The sequence below is a fragment of the Macrobrachium nipponense genome, chromosome 20, assembly GCF_015104395.2.
Source record: "Macrobrachium nipponense isolate FS-2020 chromosome 20, ASM1510439v2, whole genome shotgun sequence".
Classification (NCBI taxonomy): domain Eukaryota; kingdom Metazoa; phylum Arthropoda; class Malacostraca; order Decapoda; family Palaemonidae; genus Macrobrachium; species Macrobrachium nipponense.
This window is the reverse complement of record NC_061089.1, coordinates 44,862,694-44,879,800: the sequence shown is the minus strand read 5'-3', so window position 1 is coordinate 44,879,800 and position 17,107 is coordinate 44,862,694. Positions and strand designations below refer to the sequence as shown.

The following is a 17,107-nucleotide window of genomic DNA, read 5'->3' as shown; positions in this document are numbered from 1 at the left end:
AACACAACAAGCCAACACACACCTACCTACAACACCAAGGAATCACAACAGCTCACCAAAAACAACCATCAACAACTCTCACATAACAGAAACTCACAAGCACAACAAATCCAACAGCACAGGCACAACAACTCCAAAGCATACAATATCAACTTAAAAACAACTTAACAACAAACAAAAAAACACACAACTTAGCTGACTATCAATGCCTTCACAGACCGCTGCTGACACTACTGATCATCACCGATTCTGACTAAAGTCTGACTCCAAATCACAGAGCTCTAACAACTACCACCAACTGCACCAGCAGACAACCTAGAACTCGCCAACAGCCAATTCAATTGCTAACCATCCATCCACCAATTACACACACTTTCTTTCTCTCTCTCTCACCAAGGACGTTGTCAAATGGAACTCCCACAACTCCTCCATTTGACTCCCATAACTCCTCCATACTTCCTCCCCCGTTACATTTAACAACGTCTCCTTACACTCACAACACCCACACTACACAGCCTTCTGCTACACCCACACTACACAGCCTTCTGCAACACCCACGGATGCTCGGACACAGGCCCCCAGGATCTTGTTTGCGGGCCCTCATACACACTCTCAGTCACACCGCCATCCACTTCTCCCAGACCACTTCCAGTCAGATTCCTATTACCATCTCCCTCACTACTATCCTTCCAAATCCCACTCACTAACTCATCTACCCCTCCAAACTCTTGTCCCAATATCTCTCATAACTCTGCCACCAAATCACTTACCTCATTTACACTCCTGCCAAACTCTCGAAGAGACTCATTCATACTGTGAACCACATCCTTACCACCTGATTACCTTCCTGGTGAAACTACACTAAACCCTGACAATTCAAACCAACACACACTATAAGTATCATTCCTCCCCTCAAAGTCATCCATATTACATGCCTTATCCACCATTTTTAATTTAACACTAACCCCTCTATATCATGCAGCTTATGTTTCTCCCTTTCATTCCCATTCCTTAACTTCTTCCACTTTCTTCCTACTCAACCAATACCAAATGCCAATCTTCCAGACCAATTTGCTCACTGACACTCAGCTCACATTTATTCACCCTCAAGCACTCACTCTTCACATTCTCCCGAACATACTGTCGCATACTAGAGAGGGCCCACCCAACTGAATCCCATTAACATAGTTTCCCAAATTCCCAGCCCGACTCATCCTCTTTCCCCTGTACATACTCACCACGTGACCTTCCATTCCGCATTCAACACACTTCGCACGCGGCTCCTTACACATCCTAGCATAATGCCCACTCTTTCCACAATTACTGCAAACCTTGTTCACGCAGGTACCCCAACATCCACTTGCTATATGCCCTATCTGCCCACACCTGTAACATTTAATATCCCTATCTTTCTTACACTCGCCAACTAAATGCCCCGTTTGCCCACACCTGAAGCACGCTCCTAACGACATTCATTCTTGTGTCCTGGCTTACCATTTCTGTAACACCATTGCTCTCGCTCACAACTAGCTGTCCGACTCTTCCGACACTCGCACTCCTATCCCCTTTAGGGCTAACTACACTCACGTTACTTGCTCTTAACGCTCCTCTCAACCACTCACTCTGCCATTTGCCCTTCTAAAAGTGCCTCCCTATAGCTTTTAAACTCTGGTATAACCTCAGCTACTTCAGTCCTAACACTAACAGTTCTACTCTCTTTCATACACCTAGCTCGTAAGCCTCTACTATTTCTAAAATATCATTCCACGTTAACCTTTCATTCGTCCATCACATTTTCTCCTTACGTTTCAGATTTATAAACTTATACGCTCTCTGGTAGAGTCACCAACAATTTTTGCACCAACTCCTTACACACATTTATCCCTTCGTCCCCAAACTTTTTCCTGGCTAATGTTTCTAACATACACACACACATTGACAACGACTCACCAACATTCATTCTTGCCTCTTCAAAATGTTGCTTTCTCCTATATCTAACGCTACTCTTTATCCTCTTTGCCTATTCTACAATCCTGGCTTTCACACATACGGACTCCCTACACTCACCATTACCCCATACATGCTCAACAAAAATCCCATCAAAAAGCACCTAACTCTCTTGCCCAAACTCTCTTGTTATCCTCATACTTAGCCTCACAATACTTCTCGTATTCCTTAAAAAAGTCTCCTATGTCCCTACTACCATATTCCTCGTATTGTGCACATCGGGGTACCTCTCTCATATACACAGCCTTTTGTACTTCCTGCTCACTCTCACTTTCGCTACTTCCATTCTGACCCTTCTTTCCATCTTTCGAATACAACAAATCCACTTCCATACTCACGTCCATAATCTTGATTACGCTTTTCTTACCCTTCTTTCTACCTACCTGTTTCCACTCACTGCTATCTAAATCACTCTCAGCCCTTTCCCCAATGTATTCAGTCCTAGTCTTATCCTGTCCATCACCATTACAAACCTTCTAATTTCTCTTAATCTTCTTCTTTTTCTCAGCCCCCTTCTTATTCTTGTCCTCAGGTTTAGCCTTATCCTGTGTCTTCCCCTTTCCTATCACAACCAAATCACCTTCATCACTCGTACTCTCATCCACTCGCTCTTCCACTTTCTTTACCACTCCTGGCCCATCACAAGACCCAGTAGGTCCACTTCCTACAGCTCCCTCTTCCATGAACCCCTTCATCATCTCCTGCACTGCATTCATCATTACCCCAAAATTTTTGTTCATTTTCTCAACCATTCTCTTTTCCGCTCCTTTCATTTCCACTTTCGCACTCCTTAGCATTCCTCTCATTTCCTCTAACTCGCTCTTCAGCTCCTCACATGCTACCCTTAACTTCTCATTCTCCACTTCCAACCTTTCCTTAGCTTCCCTCGCCAACCACAACTCCTCCTTCAGCCTGTCTATCTCCTTCAACCCTTCCATCCTCACTTTCTCCACCAATCACACAACTCGCTACCCCAATCATCCTGCAGCTGCTGCACCAACAGTCCCTGTTTGGACGCCAAAAAATAATGTGGCGGGATCACAAGCTTAAAAAACATGAGGGCAAAATCCCCCCAACATAAACTTTACCAATCCAGCTGCCAAACTCACCCTCAGTCAGACTTTCCTCTTTACACTACAGAATACACGCAGGACAATTGACTTACCTACACACACAAAAAATACAAACACACATACTCACCCAACTCCAGATACTCAAGGCCATGTTGTGCTATCCGCTGGTCGAGGTCGCTGAGCAACCACCAACAACAAAGACAACATCCAAGAACCACAACCCAACAACCAAGGACCACAACCCCACAACAACCAAGGACCACAACACAACAACCAAGGACCACAACAACACAGCAAACAACCAAGGAACACATCCACAACCTAACAAACAAGGAATACAACCACAACAAAAGACCACTGCACAAACAATCACCAACACAAAAAACCAACAGCACAACAAGCCAACACACACACCCACCAACAACACCAACAAATCACAACAGCTCACCAACAACAATCCTCAACAACTCACATATAACTCAACAGGAACTCACAAGCACAACAAATCATACAGCACGGACACAACAACTCCAAAGCAAACAATATCAACTCAACAACTAATAAACAAAAAACACACAACTTAGCTGATTAATAATGCCTTCACAGACCGCTGCCGACATTACTGATCATCACCGATTCTGACTAAAGACCGACTCCAAAACACAGAACTCTAACAATTAACACATACTGCACCAGCAGACAACCCAGAACTCACCAACACCCAATTCAATCGCTAACAATCCATCCGCTCTCTCTCTCTCACAGAAAACCAAAACGCAAATACATACCACACTATCTCAACAGCAACACCATCCATGACACTTACTGACCATCACTCTCTCTCTCAATCCCCAAGGACGTTGTCAAATGGAACTCCCATAACTCCTCCATAGTCCATACTATTACCTACCACACAGAAACTGATTCATAATCTTGTCAGGAATTGTTTGTATTTTGTTTGTATGGTGTTTTTACGTTGCATGGAACCAGTGGTTATTCTGCAACGGGACCAACAGCTTTATGTGACTTCCGAACCACGTCGAGAGTGAACTTCTATCACCAGAAATACACATCTCTCACTCCTCAATGGAATGGCTGAGAATCGAACCTGCGACCACCGAGGTGGGATGCTAATACCATACCAACCACGCCGCTGAGGCGCTGGCATTTACTAGAGTAGGAATTATTTCAGTGTGATTCTTAATTTTCTTCTTTACATTGTATTCTCAGGCCTTATTCTAAATGTAGCATTGGTTACCTCTTAATCTAAAGGTACCTCTGAATGCTCCTAGTAACATAGGAGGTTCAACTGGAGTAATTAGACATTGCTGATCTTTAAGGTCGGTAGTTTCAGAGCATTCTTCTTCACCCTCCTCAGGAAATTTGTCTAACTTTTGCATAGAAATGTCCAGGAACTTTTGCATAGAAATGTCAATGCCTGGACATATTGATTTATGTCTGCATCTGCCACAAGAGCCCGCTACAACGCTCTTATGAGCAAGATATCTACCATAGGTTTTTCATAATCCGCATTATTTCCATTGAATGGAACTGTAATAGGAAGTCTGGGATGTTGTGTTAACAACTAATGGTTTGCTGTTGCAGGTGGAAGAGGTCCTTCTAAATTGTATTAAGATTTCTAAAGGTTTGGTTGCCTTGATGAATTGTGCATCAAATTCATGTCTGCTCTTAATTCATAAGCACATTTTGCCAGGTTCAATTTACAGTAAGATTATTATTCCTGACAAGTGCCTCATTGGCGTGGTTGGTTTGGTGTTTGCTTCTCACCTTGGTGGTCGCGGGTTCGAGAATTTGCTTCTCACCTTGGTGGTCGCGGGTTCGATTCTCGGCCATTCCATTGAGGAGTGAGAGATGTGTATTTCTGGTGATAGAAGTTCACTCTCGACGTGGTTCGGAAGTCACGTAAAGCCATTGGTCCCGTTGCTGAATAACTAATGGTTCCATGCAACATAAAAGCGCCATACAAACAAACAAACTAGTAAATGCCTGTAAGGTATAGGGTGGCTCTCTGTTCATAGCTTAATTTTTAACCCGTAAGAGCCAGGCTAAAAAATCAATATGCAGCACCCAGGCCGGGGAAATGGAGGTTCGCATATTTAAGGGGACCGTCCGCTATGGCGGATGACATGTCAACTTGAAAAAATAAAAAATTGAGTTATTACGTACTTGTATCTATGCAGAAACATGCCGTGCATGCTTTCCAGAAGTTTCAGCCAATTATTTTTACAAATACAGTAGAGCCTCGGTTCTCGACGATAATTCGTTCCAGAAGGAGCGTCGAAATTCGATTATTTCGAGAACTGAATAAAGTTTTCCCATAAGAAATAACTGAAAATGGATTAATCCGTTCTTGACCATCAGTTATTACTCTAACCTTGCCTTTTTATACAATACATTACATGTAAATTACAACTAAATAAGTTAAAAGTTAAATAAATATCATGTTAAACGTATATTTATAATTTTAAATGTATAATATACAGTATAAAAGAAAACTAGCCTGCGTCCAACCGATTGTTGACCAAGCGCCATAGGCTACCTAGGTAAATAGTAAGTAGAACGTAGTGTAGTGGGTAGGCATAAAACGTGTTGCTAACATAATAAAAACATTGAAAAGCAAGTCTAATTATTACAGTAAATTAATAAACTATTAAAATTAAACCCAATTTATATTTATCAAAAACTTGCAAAAATTTGCCTACAGTAAGTCGGCATTTAAGGATGTAAATAAACCATAGCGCAGCCCTGGTGGTTTATATCGGGACTATGGTAGTAAACAAACCATATCTCGCTATAAGCCTAGAAACGTTTACATTCGATATTAATTTATGGTAAATCTTTTACGGAGTCGACTGCAATACTGTATACAAAATCGCTTGAAAATTATCTTTCAGTAAATGTAATGTTATGATATACTAACGATTTTGTTTCATAAATGTCCTTATAAAAAAGGTGCGTCTTTTACGGCAAATTGTCCAATATCAGGGCTGGTTTCAAGCTTATTGGACTTTGACAATTATTATGGTACTGCATGGTACATATATATGTACGTATAAGTAAAAGAATCTTCTTAATGTCTTTAATTACTATACCATTACGTACCAGCATCTCTTTGAGTTTAATATCAAGCTAACTTTTCTTTTTTTTTTTTTTTTACGAGGACGCTTATAAACGAAGCATACAGATTGCGTTCGTTACCGCACACGCGTTGCATATGTAAACTGTGTCACTACCAGACCTCATACGTAAACATTGACATCTTTTTACAGTAGACATAAAAGAATCGTCTTAATTTCTATAATTATTCTATACCATAGCGGCTTCTCTGATTAAGCTAAGGCTAACCTCCTCTTTACCAGCAACCTTAACAAAGATTAAGAGTGCGTTCGCGTACCGAACGACACACGTTACGTATGTGACAGTGGTTTCACTACCAAATCTCACACGCAAACAATGACGTATTTTTACAGTAGACATAAAAGAATCTACTTAATTTCTATAATTAATGTATACCGTAGCGGATTCCGAGTTAACCTAAGGCTAACCTCTTCTTTACCGGCACGCTTAAAAAGCTTAGATTGCGTTGCTACCGAACCGAACATGTAACGTATGTAACTGGTTTCACTACCAAATCTTACACGTAAACATTGACGTATTACAGTACAACATAAAAGATTCTTCTTAATTTCTTAATTACTACGCACTTAATATGGCATAGTGGCTTCTCTGATATAAGCTGAGACTAACTTCTTTATCGGCAAGCTTAACAAAGCTTAAAGATTGCATTCGCTACCGAACCGCACATGTAACCTACGTACGTAACATTGCCTTCACTCCAAACCTAACACTTAAATACGTATTGCATTTGCTACTGAAACGCGGGCCTCAAGTGTGAGCATGGTTTTAGAATATGTCTACGCTTGAAAAAAAAATCAAGCAAGGGTGCTTGATTAAAACTTTTTTTCGCTCATCACTTTCATGCAGAGGAGAGGATAGACGAAACTTAAGGTTTATTTTGGAGTTGGAAATGATGGAAACATTTTGAAGAAGGAAAACGCGAGATGCCATGTAAACACTTTTCCATTATTTCAGAGATTAACAATAGCAAAAGGTTTTAATAGATAGCCAGTAGTAATGTTGGGACCCATGATGAATCAAAAGGTAACTGCGTATAGAGTTGATACCACCGAAAAAGCAAACGAAATGCCCGCAAGGTGTACAAGGCCGACAATGTTTTGAATGTTTTTGTAACATTAGTTGCGTACTTTAAATCAATGCCTGAATGGCGTCACCAGTGTTACCAACCGTTTTGCTAAATTATGCTAGTCGGTCCAAGCAAGAATTTATGCCAAACATGGTGCAATTTTGTGCCAGAATTATGCTATTAATCTATCATTATCTCATTTCTCTAATACATTTGAGCTAAAACAACGATGTAATGGAAATTTAAAACATTTATATATTAGGTGAAATGATACAAAGTGACGAACAGACAATATTATAACTAATAATTTGATGATCTTTACATGTTAGGAAACTCGTGATAAAACACAATTTTTCTTTAATACATCATATACGCAATCACTAGTACACTATTTGATATGCAATCACTATTATACTCTTTGACAAATGTGTGAAGATCACACATACAAATGTGAAGAAAAACAACAAATTTTACTTATTACTGCATCATTATCATGCCACTCAGAACCATTTTTCTTTAACCCTCTTACGCCGATTGGATGTATTAAACGTCGAGTCAAAATGTCTCCCGTATGCCGATTGGACGTATCATACGTCGGCTCAAAAAAGTTTTTTTAAAAATTCGCGGAAAAATACTTATAGGCCTAACAGCTGAAAACTTTTGTATCACGCGCCTTGGGGGATGCTGGGGAGTTCACGGATCCAGGCGTTTGTTTTGTTTACAATCGCTACGCAGGCGCGAATTTCTTTCTTATCGCACTAAAAAGTATCAGTGACACATCTCAAAAATTATTTCGTCACTTTGACATAATTTTTGCACCATTTTAAATTATCCTTTACATGAAGTATTATATATGAAAATGTGCGCAATTTCATGTAAAATACAACAAAAAAATACTCATGATTGTAGCTTTTATCAGTTTTGAAATATTTTCATATAAATAACAATAAGTGCAAAAATTTCAACCTTCGGTCAACTTTGACTCTACAGAAATGGTCGAGAAACGCAATTGTAAGCTAAAATTCTTATATTATAGTAATATTCAATCATTTGCCTTCATTTTGCAACAAATTGGACGTCTATACACAATATTTCGATTTATGGTGAATTTATGAAAAAACTTTTTCCTTACGTTCGTGCGATAAACTCTTCCGATAAATTTTTTCGTGCGATTGTCCTAATGTTTGCACTTTTAAAACCCTTTTAATTTGCCGTTACATAAAGTTTTATATATGGAAATGTGCGCAATTTCATGCACAATAGAACAACAAACAACCCATGGTTGTAGCTTTTATCAGTTTCGAAATATTTTCATATAAATAACGTTAAGTGCAAAAATTTCAACTTTCGGTCAACTTTGACTCTACCGAAACGGTCGAAAAACGCAATTGTAAGCTAAAACTCTTATATTCTAGTAATATTCAATCATTTACCTTCATTTTGCAACGACTTGGAAGTCTCTAGCACAATATTTCGATTTATGGTGAATTTATGAAAAAAAAAAAAAAAAAAACCAAAAAAAATTTTCCTTACGTTAGCGCGGTAACTCTTCCGGAAGAAAAAAAAATAGAATTTTTTTGTGCGATTGTCGAAATGTTTGCACCATTTAAAATTAGCTGTTACATAAAGTTTTATATATGAAAATGTGCGCAATTTTATGTAGAATACAACTAAAAATGATTGAAGGTTGTAGCTTTCCTCTTTTTTTGAAATATTTTCATATAAAACACGATAAATATGAAAAAAAAACCACGTTCGGTCAAATTTGACTCTACCGAAATAGTTGAAAAACGCAATTGTAAGCTAAAAATCTTAAGGCCTAGTAATATTCCGTCATTTTTCTTCATTTTGAAACAAATTTGAAGTCTCTAAAACAATATTGTGATTTATGGTGAATTTTTGAAAAATATATTTACCTTCACCTTCACTCCGCGCGCCGATTCGCGGCCGCAAGTCTCCGAAATACGTACATCGCATTATCCTAATATTTGCTCCTTTTCATATTAGCCTTTTTATAGAGTTTCATATATCAAAATGTGCGCAAATTCATGAAGAATACAATAAAAAAATAATTGAAGGTTGTAGCTTTTTCCATCTCCGAAATATGTGCATATAAAAAAAAATATATATAAAAATTTCGACATTCGGTCAAATTTAACTCGTCCGAAATGGTCGAAATCTGCAATTCTAATCTAAAACTCTTACAGTATCGTAATATTAAATCATTTGTCTTAATTTTGAAACAAATTGGAAGTCTCTAGAACAATATTTAGAATTACGGTGAATTTTTGAACATACATTTTTTTTTTACGTCTGAGCGTTACGAATTCGTACATCATTTTGTGATAATATTTTTCCGGTGTTGCTTTTATTGTTTTACTATGTATTATATATCAAAAGGATTGAAATTTAGTGTACAATACAATGAAAAAAAAAAGTAACTCGTTAGCTTTGACCGTTTTTTGCACAGCGTGATTTGAATACAATTATCTATGAATTTTTTTTTTTCGCTACCATATATCGCATTATTTACATATGATAATGATATTATTTTTCATTTCTGATGATTGCATACTAAACTTCAGGCAATGAAAAAAAAATGAGCCGAAAATGAACTCTTAATCTTCAAAACTAAGCGCGCTGTGATTTTTTGAAAAAATTATTTTTTCCGCTTCCGCGCTCACTTCAAACCGGCGCTGGCATACAGGAGAGGTTTTGATTTTTAGGGCTTCGGCGTAAGAGGGTTAACAGGTCACATAAACAATTAATAAATACTTGAAAATGTGTGAAAATTACTTCAAATATAACATTTTGTTATTTACTGATATTTACTGAAAAATTAAAACTAAAAAAAAAGGTAAACAAACAAACCAGTCTCTACTCAAGAAGAAAAACATACGTACTTATTACTTGATCATTATCATGCCACTGAAACACTATTTTTCTTTAACAGATCACATACACAATGAATAAATACTTGAAAATTGTGTGAAAATCACCTCAGACATAATTAAAATTTTGATAACTACTGAAAAAAATAAAACTTAAAAAAGGAAAAAAAGTAATTCTTTACTCATGAAGAAAAAACATTATTAACACTTTACTGATCGTTTGTCATGCCACTGTGGGTATTTATTTATATTCACAAAATTTAACATTCCTTAGTTGGGTTCAAACTTAGCAATTAACTCATTTGTTAGTGCTGCTTTTGAGGCAATTTCACTTGAAGATACATTCACTATAGCTGTGTATGAAATTGAGGAATTTTCTGCAGTTTATTTAAAATTTTAGTGAAAATACATTCTAAAATTGTACTAGAACCCTAAGTGCTAAGAAACATGAAATTATGCTACATTTGGTAGCACTGGATGACGCCAACTAGCGGCGGCTGGCGGAAACAGTTTTGTTTACAAACATCATATGGTCGGGGGGTCGGAAACTGGTTTTTTGGTTGAAAACAGATACAAAGTTTATTGGAAATTTAGTGGCGAAATCCGATTATGTCGAGTTCTAATATGGTCGTGAACCGGGTCTCTACTGTAATGAAGATATAGCGGTTTTTAAATGATGACGTCATCGTAACTGCGTCGTCTGTATGACTGAGTTTGACAGAATCGTTTTTGCGTGTTTATTTTTGCATATATACAGGGATTTTTTCAGATTTTTTCGAGATTCTCATACATCTGGTAGCAATGAAAGGTAGTGTGAGTTGAGAGCTGGTCAGAGCGGCTATTTATAGGCGAGAGCCGCGAGACTCAGAGAATGACTCAGTTACGCCACAGACGTCAAAGGAGTTACATGGACTTCGTCACTTGCGTTTGGTCACTAGCTATTTACGTTGTTTTTATAACTTCTTAGTGAACTTATAGCAATGCCGAAGTTACCTAAGATCAAGAAGGCTACTAAGCAACTAAGGCTAGCAAAATTAGCGAAGGCCAGGAGTGTGCTGAAAGAAAAACACGAAAATTCATTGTTATCAGCGCCCTCATTGTCTCATGTCTCACCGTCAACATCATTGTCTGGTGTCACGCTGAGGGTATTAATACCACTTTTAGGGGTAGGACCAGGATCCTTGATGTAGAAATCAACAATAAAAGTACAAATAAAGTAATTATAATAATGTTGTTTTGACTTTTATAAGAAAAAAACGAAATTTACATAGCAAATCTTTGGGAGCTCATAACTCAAAAACATACTTATGCGCATGTCGGTAACCATTACTCGGTTATTTATTATCCAATTTTGGAGGGAAAGATATCATTAGAAAGAGGAATAAAAATCCCATAATTCTGTGTGATAGAATTTTGATTTTTTTTTTTTTTTTTTTTTAAGAATTTTTTGAGTAAAAAAAAAAAAAAAAAAATCAAAATTCTGTCACACAGAATTGTTCTGTATATAAAGAAGTGTTTATGGTATGATTTTCAATACAACTGATGTCATATTAGCAGAGAAATCTCTACCTATTTTTTTTTTAATCATAATTTTTGCTAATAAAACTAAAAGCTTTTGCTCAAATGACTTGAAATTTTTATATGATGAAGGTATTATATATATCTAAAACATATATGAAAATTATCTATTTTGCGTAATAAATAAAAAAATAGACATCATAGCGAACAGTCCCCTTAAGAAAAAAACACATCAATGGAAAGAGGAAGATATGCAAACGCACAAGATGTAAGAAAAAAAAATTATAAAAATTTTTCCCTACCTACTACATGCAGTTGAAAATTACTACTTACAACCCCTTGTGGGGCCTCTTTTACAATACAAATGTAAATTTTACCAAGTTATATAGGTTTTTCTAAGATAACTAAAATCAGTAACAAATTCAGAGTATATTTGTTGTAAAATATTTACGTAAATTTATTGAGATCGAAGATTCAATAACTTTTTTAGATTATACGTCTTTTCTAATATTTCTTAGCAAAATTTCAATTGTTACTGGCATACAATCATAAAAAGTAACAACTAAAACCAACAGCAATCCCTGGATATATTTATAAGCAAATTTATAAAAAGAGATCATGTGAAAGAGAGAGGCAGTACATGCTCCCTTGAAATCAAGATCACAACTAACTCATGAGCCACTTGCTTCCTAGATCTAGGCTAGTCTAAATCATGTGAAAGAGAGTGGGCAGTACATGCTCCCTTGAAGTCAAGATCACAACAAACTCATGAGCCACTTGTTTCCTTGATCTTGGCTACTCTAAAGGGCCCCATAAACTGAACGATTGTCTGAGTGATTGTCTGTATCGTTGGTAAAAACAGTGTATGGGCTTGACTGAATGCAAAAGTGGGCAATTTTCGTGACTGAACGGTCTCAGAGGGAAACTGTCAAAACCAGGTTGCTGGCTTGCGACTTAAGTCTTGTCATAAACAGGTCATTGAATGTATGTGTTTGTCTGCCGATCTAATGTTATCGTGCACTTCTCTTCTAGCGATGATGCCATGTCTTCCCAAGACAAAATCTTTGTTCAGACTGAAATCGGTGCGGAGATCATTCATACTGTCTGAAGAGTGTGTGCATGTGTGTGCTTGTCGATAACGACAATCGTTCAGAGTATGGGGCCCTTAAAAGTTGCCATTAGTGAATTTACAGGCTATAGAAGTATTGGAAACACTTTCCCACCAGATTCCTTCAAATCCATGGCATGTAATATCGTTGCTCACCATGAATCCATCCACCACCCAAAACCTGTTATTACTACTCACATGAGGGTATCCATCCATTAAGGGTTAAGACATGCTAATGCAAGTGGCTCCTGCTGCCAAAGCAACCCAAGTATATGAACAAATTTATTTTTTTTTCATTCTCACCTCATACCCATTTTGCAGGGGACAAAGCGACAATTTTTATAGAAAACAAAATAACTGATTTTGTATGTGTCATGTGTATTTCCACATGTAATTTCACCATATAGGAAGAGACCTCTTTATAGTACAGAAAAGTTTCATAAACACTAACTTAAACAAGCTTAAAACAAAATAAAATGTAAACAAGGGATTACTAAAATTTTAATATAGTAAAATTTTTTTATAATTTACCATGTTATATGATATGAAAAAAATTCTTTGCAACAATGTTAGTAGAGGAATTCAACTTTTTGTGTGTGTGTGTTCTGTTTCATAAGTTTAGTCACTAAAATTATTCTGCTAAAACTACGTAACAATAATAATTCTGAACACTGCTTTACTTACCTGCTTACCCATATGTAAAATCCACACTAAATCTTTAGAGACACTTCCAACCTATTTGCTAGTTGCGCATGGATTGTGCGAGCATTATAATATGTAGCTAGCCGAGGCCAAAGTTCAGCTAATGCAGTTAATAAGTTAACACGAGTTGACATATTCAACTCACGCCGGCACAGAACTTCAGTTACATCTTGAACAACCTTCAGGACTCCCTCTGCGTTAAACTCACAAAGTACGTCACCACTCTGTAAAAGCTAAAAAAAACAAACGTGATCTCAAAACAGTGAACAATATGGAAAAATAAAAACCAACAAACATTTCTAGCATTTCTCAAACCACAATTTTTCTATCACTGTGAATGGTATACAGTCCCTAATCCTACCAAATTTACTCAAGATGATGGACTGGGAAAAGCATAAAGGGTTCTTTAAAGAATCTTTTGTAAATAGCAAGTTTTCATTAATGCTGTCACTTCATGACAGCTTCATTGGTCCAGTACTGCTTAACAACACAATACAGGCAGTCCCCGGGTTACGACGGGGGTTCCGTTCTTAAGACGCGTCGTAACCCAAAAATCGTCGTAAACCGGAATGACGTTGGAAAAATGTCTTAAACTAATACAAAGTTATAAAAACCTTACTTGTAATCCTTTGGTTACACTACATGTTGTTTCCTGTAGTTTTATGTACAACCTGGAGTTATTTTCATCAAAAAATGCTGGTTCTTGAAGGTAAAAACTATTGTAATCCTCTGGTGACACTACATTCTTGAAGTTTTATGTACAACCTGGAGTGATTTTGCCAAATCTTGAGGGCTACAAGAACAGTTGATTACTATTTACGTATCATATAGACTAATTAAAGTAAACGTATCTTTAAATAGGCTTATATATTAGTATCAACAAAACATTTACTGGCATGAGTCAGAGGCCATTTAATGAAATGAACACTTCTCTGTCCTATCAGTTCAGAAAATAAACGTTACGTCAATCCCCAAGACCATTGTTGCCAAGATGCCTCTCTCTCTCTCTCTCTCTCTCTCTCTCTCTCTCTCTCTCTCTCTCTCTCTCTCTCTCTCTCTCTCTCTCTCTCTCTCTCATCATCAAATTACTGGATAATGTCAAAGGATAATGTCTCTCTTTGGATACTTCGGTTTTGCCAAATCTTGAGGGCTACAAGAACAGTTGATTACTATTTACGTATCATATATGTAGACTAATTAAAGTAAACGTATCTTTAAATAGGCTTATATTATTAGTATCAACAAAACATTTACTGGCATGGTCAGAGGCCGTTTAATGAAACTAACACTTCTCTGTCCTATCTGTTCATAGAATAAACGTTACGTCAATCCCTAAGACCATTGGCAAATGATCTCATTTGCCAAGACGCCTCTCTCTCTCTCTCTGATCAAATTACGTACTGGATAATCTCTCTCTTTGGATACTTGGAATTTGCGTTGTAATCTAACCAGAAACTTAATTTTGTTATTATTACTGGAAGCAAGCAATGATTTTTTCCTTATTTGCGCTTTTGGACTGTTATAAACTTTGCGCATCGCAAGCTAGTATTCATTCGCTCGGAAACTAGTTCCGCATATGAGGCGTCACTAAAAAAATTCGAAAAATACGACATAAAAAGTGTCGAAAATCATCATAACCTCAAAATTTTTGTTTTAATCTAACCAGAAACTTATTTTTATTAATATACTGTGCTAAACTATAAAGAATTTTTATCATAGTAGTATGTGTTTTTTAAAAGCGTCGTTAACTCGGAGCGTTGGAAGACGCCTCTCTCTCTCAGATCAAATTACTGGATAATGTCTCTCTTTGGATACTTGGAATTTGCGTTGTAATCTAACCAGAAACTTAATTTTGTTATTATTACTGGAAACAAGCAAAGATTTTTTCATTATTTGCGCTTTTGGACTGTTATAAACTTTGCGCATCCAAGCTAGTATTCATTCGCTCGGAAACTAGTTCCGCATATGAGGCGTCACTAAAAAACATAGAAAAATACGACATAAAAAGTGTCGAAAATCATCATAACCTTAAAATTTTTGTTGTATTCTAACCAGAAACTTATTTTTATTAATATACTGTGCTAAACTATAAAGGATTTTTATCATAGTATGCTTTTTTTAAAAGCGTCGGAAGCGTCAGCGTCGTAACGTCAGAGCAAACGTCGTAACCCACGGCGGATTTTTCAATGAATATTTAAGAAAAAGCGTCGTAACCTCGGAACATCGTAAGCCGGAGCCGTCGAAACCCGGGGACTGCCTGTATATTGTAATTCTAACTTTTGTATATATCTTAAATATAAAGTATTGAGCTCCTACCTGTTTGGAAACTACACTCATATCATCATCTATATCTTCTCTTTGGTCTTCAGTGAGATGGGGTCTCATGATCATGTCCAAGTAGTTCAATACAGGCTCGACCAAAACCTGAAACGTCAACAAACAGACCTCGTTATCCTCCTTACATTTCCAATGCGCACAATTGAACATGAAATTTTTAAATTTCAAATGTAGTATGGCTGGTAGTGCTACCAAAAAAGACTAAAGTTTATGGTCTTTCAATAACAAACATCTTATTGGAGTATGAAATAGTCTTACTCAAATGTACCTTTGTAAATAAAAGTTCTTAAAGGTCTTACACAAATATGAATTAAAAGATTTAGAAAAGCCAATCAATTATAAATTAAACATGTTGAAGTTTGTCTGAAGAAGAATGTTTAAAAAATAAAGAAGAATGTTTACAAAAAATACATCAACATAATTTTGTAGACTGGACACTCATTCTGCACTTCTTACATCCTAATCTCTCTCTCTCTCTTCACTGCAATACTAAGTCTAAGAAGGGCATAGAAAACTTAAGTTAAAGGACAAGCCCTATGCTTAGCATCTGGTAGGTTACCCCAAGCCTTTAACTCTAAACCACAATTTTTTTTTCAAAGTAAACTGTAAATTGTATTTGTTCCTACACCGTATATAAACCTTCTGTCCTTTAATCTGGGATAGATTGCAGCTCACCTGAAACTACCAGCTAATACATTCTATTATACCAAGGTAGTTATCTGCCCGGTGGTGGGGAAGTACCGCCTTCCCACCAGCTCACTGAGTAGTCACTTTGATTACAGCTGGCAGTGAGGAAAGACATCTCTCTTTCGCTCTCGCTGTCTTGTTGAAATGTTTATCTCATTCTTTTTCTTTTTCTAGGTAAATGTGAGTATGACTGGTGAGGTGGTTATGCGTTTCTAACCTGGTGTCCCTGGTCGGAGGTATGGAAGTTTTATGAGCAGGATTGACAGGGACCCTCACTCCCTTTTGTCCTTCTTGCAGAGGGCATTCCTGTACATCGGAATTCCCTTGTGAGGAGTGTCGTACCTGATCGCCTGCCCAGTGAGTTAAGTATCGCCAGCGGCGAAGTAAAAAGAGGAAGAGAGACCCAGGCTTCTGCTTCCTCGTCAAGATTCGTCCTTAGGGATCTTTGGCGTCGCAGTGAGGCACATAAGAGTAACAAATTAACTCCAATGGTGAAACGGAAAGGCCTGACCCATCTAAGGATGTGCCTTGCCTTTCAGTTCATGTAGATAATGCCCTT

At 37.1% G+C, this 17,107-nt stretch overlaps 1 protein-coding gene across 1 annotated transcript in view; it reads right to left on the bottom strand.

Moving 5' to 3' along the window:
* LOC135225345 (CBP80/20-dependent translation initiation factor-like) overlaps positions 1–17,107 on the bottom strand; it is a 152,091-nt gene that overhangs the window by 3,960 nt on the left and 131,024 nt on the right. Inside the window, exons 6-7 of the mRNA XM_064264682.1 lie at positions 15,841–15,948; positions 13,507–13,757 (exon numbers count right to left, since the gene is read on the bottom strand). Coding sequence (XP_064120752.1) covers positions 13,533–13,757; positions 15,841–15,948 — 333 coding nt within the window. The 3' untranslated portion in view covers positions 13,507–13,532. The remainder of the gene's footprint in view (positions 1–13,506; positions 13,758–15,840; positions 15,949–17,107) is intronic.